A 5,669-nucleotide genomic window follows, 5' to 3' on the forward strand; every position below is an offset into this window, starting at 1 on the left:
AACCTCGATTAAGTAATATCCGATAAAGTAATAACCTCGCTTAAGTAATAATTTTCATCGGTCCCAACTTGGGCCAATGTTGTAAAGTAATATTCTCGCTAAAAGCATAAGATAATAAAAAATTCGAAAGTCATTAAGGGCCCAAGTAATATGTAAAGTAATAATTCCATAATTATATATATATATATATATATATATACTGTATAATGTATATGATTACAAAATTTAATTCTTATTAAAATATGAATCTATTGTAGCTTGTTTCTTCTTTCCACCAAAGCCAAAATTAATCTCGTCCTTGACTTTATGTAAAGCAAAAATAACTCCTGGTATGTTTTGCTCGTGTTGTAACAAGTAATTGTTCAAAGTGGTGAGTGCTTGAAATGCTTCCTTTGATGACACGCTTGGGATGACATTGCTATCGTCGGGTTCAGGATCAGTCCCTTCATCAGTGCTCATTACCGACTCAATGATTTCTTCATCCGTAGGTGATTCCATAACCGCATCATTCTCGTTTGGATAGTTTAAGAGATGCTCGACATCCATCACATTCCTATATCGTAAATTAGAGATAACTTCATTTAATCCTTCGACACCTTCATTTATTTCTCCAAGTTCTTGTTCATCATTTTCTTCTGAACGAATCTTGCAATGCCGAAAACAATTTGTAATTGTGGTTGTTTTCACATCAATATTCCAAGCCATGTTAGCAAAACTAATAGCATTCAAGATATTAACTTTTTCAGGATTTGTTGCATTAACTTCAAGACTTTGCAACATGCTAGAATATAGACGACGCCGATAGTGAACTTTAAATGCTCGAATAATTCCAGCATCGCATGGTTGAATCTTAGATGTTGTGTTAGGAGGTAGAAAGAACAACTCTGTATTTCTCAAGCCTTCAACTATTTTTGGATGAGCAGGACAATTGTCAACAATCAAAAGTACCTTCCTGCCATTCATTTTACTATCAAACCAAGTAACAAATTCTTGAAAAAGCAAGCCAGTCATCCAAGCCTTCTTGTTAAACCGATACACACAATTAAGATTGTTTATATTCACATTTTTAAAGCACCTAGGATTGGCGTACTTACCAATGATCCAAAGTGGAACTTTGTCAGACCCATCACCGTTGCAACACACAACTACAGTGATTCTCTCTTTATCTTTTTTGCGGCCCTCTAGCTGTTTGGTAGCTAGTGAATGGTCAGCTTCAAGTCGATAGAATAATCCCGTTTCATCCATGTTATAAATATCTTTCAACTGAAATTGATCCAATTTTGATCGGATGCCTGGCAATGCATTTTCAATGTTCTCCATCATCACTGAACCACTTTCACCAAAACGCCGATAAGATTTGATTCCATATCTTGCCTTGAAACGTTCTAACCATCCACTGGAAAAGCTAAAATCGGAATTACTTTCCCCATACATTTTCTTCATTAGCTCCTTTCCTTTTTCTTGAATGATTTCTCCAGACATATTAACTTTATCTTGCCTTTGAAGAAACCACTCAAACAAAACTTTCTCTAACTCTGGATATTTTGCTGATTTGTGTTTTTTGACATCACTTTGTTTCCTCTCGTCGGACAAGTATTCCGAGGCTCTCTTGAGTGTGTTTGATATAGTTGATTGACTGATATCTAAGTCATATTTTTGATGTACCCATGCTTGTAAATCTTTCTGGCTTACACCTGGATTCTCCTTTTTATATTCACAAATAGCACTCCTTATCTTATCTGTGATTGCTGATTTTTTCACTCCTTTTAGATGATGCGAAGACATTGGTGTATACTGTAAAACAAAGTTGATATTGTATGTGTCTGTAGTGTACCATTCTATCATTTTATATAGTTAATCACAAAGTCTTATCATTAATATTATGGTGTCTCTTCATGTATTTTTATTTAAGAATTACAATAAATATTAGATGGTTGAGTTTCAATACAACGTACACAACACATGTTACCTTTATGTACTGATCTGGTGCAATTTTAATATGCATGCATCTAGTTTTTGGATATAAGTAATCATAATAAAAGTAATTTTAGATCAAATACATTGCATGTGATTAATTCTAGTTTTTATACGTACATTATATATTATACTGTACCACGTAAACATAAAAATTCGGTAAAATAATAAAATATTACTTTATCGATAAAGTAATAAAATATTATTATATCGATAAAGTAATAAATTCGGTAAAGTAATATTTTTTCCCGGTCCCAAGGGTATTACTTTAAAGAGGTTTAACTGTATTCACTGAAAGTTTGGGAATGTTAATTAAATTAGCCAATTTTTCACATTTGACATCCTCCTAAATTAAAATAATGTTATATATTCTAATAAAAATATCATATTTATTTTTAAATATACTTGCAAATGAATAATTTGAAAATTTTTGGTGCTAATTGTTTGAATAAATTTTGATAATAAAGATGTAAAAAAATATAAGGAAAAAAAAGATAATAATATATTAATATTATTGATAAGTTAATTATATAATCTTGATTCAACATTCTGATCGGAAATGCTCTTGTGATTTAGACTTAAGACTAGAGATCCCCAAAAAGCCCGGGCCCAAAAATCTGACCCAGCCCGATTCGGTCAAAACCCGGTCAAACCCGGCCCGGTCAAAACCCAGTCCGGTCCCGGTCCGGGCTTCGGGCCTCGACGGGCCCTATATTTTTAGGCAAAGCCCGGCCCGACCCGGTTAAAAGCCCGGGTTTCGGTCCGGCCCGACCCGATTAAAAGCCCGAAAAAGCCCGGTTATAATCTGATTATTCTAATATATTTTCTTATATATTTATACATTCACATTTACTATAAATATAAATAATATTTTAAACATATACATATTTACATATTTGTGATTAATAATATTATTTATATACTTCGTTGCATAAATAATGAAAGAAGATATAATAAGTACACTATATATTTGGATATCATTGTTATGAATATTTGGATATCATTGTTATCATAACAATGAAATCATTGTTATCATTGTTATCATATCAATGATAAAATATATTATATAAACATGTTTATTTTTTGCCGAACTTAAATATTTTCAACGAAGTAATGTTTTAATAAAATATTCCATGTAAACTAATATATTTTTACGATGATCTAGATCCTAACACATGTATTCTTTGGAATCTCTAATAATACTCGATCCGATTTAAATTAGAGAAAAGCCCGGCCCGATTCGATCCGGCCCGAAAAAAAACCCGGCTAGGCCCGCCTCGAGGGCCCAAACGGGCTTTGACATTTCCGGAAAGCCCGGTCCGGTCAAAGTCAATTAACGTGTTTAAGATTAATTTTTCAAATATTTATAATAAAAATTCATTTGTGATCCAATACTAAATAATATATCTTTTAACGTGTTTGACTATTTATTAATTGATGTACTTCAATTAATTAATGATATTTACATGTATAAATAATTTTAAATTTTACTATATTATCCGTATCTTGGATATCCGGAAAATATTTGATCCGATCCGAAATTCGACGGATTTAGATTTGAATAACTCAAAAATATTTAAATTTAAATTTGAATTTTCCAATATCTGATGCGAACCGAACAGTCCCCAGTCGGAACTTATCATTACTTGAATTTGATAGATTTAGTGGAAGATCTAATCAAGCATAATCAGGTACATTTGATTATTACCATGCAAGCTAGCTGTTAATTCAATCTCATTATTTTCCATGAGAATTAGTTGTTCGAATTAGTAATTTAGTACTGTAACATGTTTTTTGTGGTCCATATATTATAAATGAAGTAACTGCAACAATCATGCAAATGAAGAAACAAAAACCAAGATTATATCGATATACAAGACAAACATTTAACTGTACGTACGATCTCATGTGTGCGAGAAAAACACCAAGACATTAGATATGGAAAGTACATATTCATGAAGCGCCACTAGCTAATGATAGGTGCACCTCTGTTGATGCTATTCATATGAGTAGTTTCGTAAACAGGAAGTCCACTTGAATAACCGCAACCTAAATCATAGTTTTGCAATTCAAATAGATCTGAGCTTGAATCACTCTCTGCACCATCATCCATCTCATTGATGAAGTTTCTAAAATCTCTTTCCGTCGCTTGGTTCTTTTCATGATCAAGGAAACCAATATTACCGAAAATGTTGCCTTTCTCTGAAGGAAATCCGTTGTTATAATTAGTTGTAGTTGTAGTGCTGAATTTGAAATCAACGTCGTCCAGCCAAACATTATCATGATTTTTGCTAGTTTTCCTTGTTTCATGATTAACATCTTTTTGTGAAGCAGTGGACTTATGACAGGTACTCTTGGACACATTTGGCACTACTGCTTGCTTAGGATTTTCAAAAACACTCTTAAAATCCTTGTAACTGTTCTTCGTGGGAGTGTTTGTGCTTGGAAAAGTTGTGAACTCTGAACTTGAAGACGAATAAAATGATGACTTTGAATTATCTGCAGACGAAGAATTATTAGTACTGCTAAAGCTGCGAAAATGGCTAATGCTGCTTCTCCTTTTTCTCCTCCCGCTAGGGATCTCATGATCTTCATCTTTCATGGATTGTGCAGAGCAAGATTTTGATTTCTTCTTTCTTGAAGAATTCTGACTAAACAAAGAATTCAAAAAACTTGCAAGCCTACCACCTGGTGAATTAGGCTGTTTGTATTTCTTTTCCTTAGTTGTCGGCTTTTCTATCATCACATCATCACATTGATAAGCTTGTGGTTGAATAGTTGAACTTCTTGCACTACCCATCATAGTAATGTCTAGGCTATTTCTTCCACCTGATCTCGACATTCTTTGGTAACCAGAAACTTCATTGACACCAGAGAAATATCCTGCAGCCTCAAAGACGTCAAGCTCGTCCGAATCACGCCTGTAGTGATATAATTTCTTGCAGCTTCTCTCAGGTACTTGTTGGATTGACATGGCTGATTTTCTTGGATCCTCAAAACTGAAGCACGTGCTATGAGTAATAATACTTTTAAGTGTTTTAGAAGAGTGGAGGGATTTCAAGGACTATGTTGTGTAGTAATTATAAGCAAATGGAAAGCATGAGGAATTATAAGGTTTTGTTATAGAGAGTGGATTTGTTGTGATGATGAAGAGTAGAGAGGAGTGTGACTTTCTATTCATGATCATCATTTTATTCGGTATTTATAGTCAATGTTTAATGTTTAAATAAATCTAAATATAGGTTATCTGAATTTTGAACTACAAACTAAAATTCAGGATAATCTGGAAGGGCCTACTGCTATTATCCTGTTAAATTGTCAATCAGTCAACTCAATCATAAGTTTTAAGTTTTACGTAACAAAAACTCATAAATTAGTTAATTTACGAATATGATAAGTTGCGAATAGAGTTGTTCGCAAACGGTTCGCGAACCAAATTGTTTACCAACAAACTCGAGCTCGGCTCATTATGACCTCGGTGCGTTAAAGGCTCGAGTTCGAGTTCGCCTCGATTTGCTCGAACACAAAAATGTGTTCGTTAAAAAAACGAGTTCGAGATGAGCTTCTGGCATGTGCGGCTCGAGCTCGGTTCGGTTCGGCTTGATTTCGGCTAGGTTCGACTCAATTTTTTTTTTTTTAATTTTTGTATATTTGATTATTATGAATTTTATTCAGATTTTTTATAAATATTTTTC

The 5,669-nt window shown here is 33.3% G+C and overlaps 2 protein-coding genes across 2 annotated transcripts; both read right to left on the reverse strand.

Moving 5' to 3' along the window:
- Nucleotides 1-225: 225 nt before the first annotated feature.
- Nucleotides 226-1,845, reverse strand: LOC141660832 (CENP-B homolog protein 2-like). The gene has a single exon (XM_074467818.1). It carries the CDS (start codon nt 1,843-1,845, stop codon nt 226-228), a length of 1,620 nt encoding a protein of 539 aa, XP_074323919.1.
- A 1,970-nt stretch (nt 1,846-3,815) lies between these two features.
- Nucleotides 3,816-5,179, reverse strand: LOC141661670 (protein BIG GRAIN 1-like E). Its single transcript, XM_074468678.1, has one exon. It carries the CDS (start codon nt 4,946-4,948, stop codon nt 3,941-3,943), a length of 1,008 nt encoding a protein of 335 aa, XP_074324779.1. The 5' UTR covers nt 4,949-5,179; the 3' UTR covers nt 3,816-3,940.
- Nucleotides 5,180-5,669: the final 490 nt, after the last annotated feature.

The sequence above is a fragment of the Apium graveolens genome, chromosome 5, assembly GCF_009905375.1.
Source record: "Apium graveolens cultivar Ventura chromosome 5, ASM990537v1, whole genome shotgun sequence".
Classification (NCBI taxonomy): Eukaryota; Viridiplantae; Streptophyta; class Magnoliopsida; order Apiales; family Apiaceae; genus Apium; species Apium graveolens.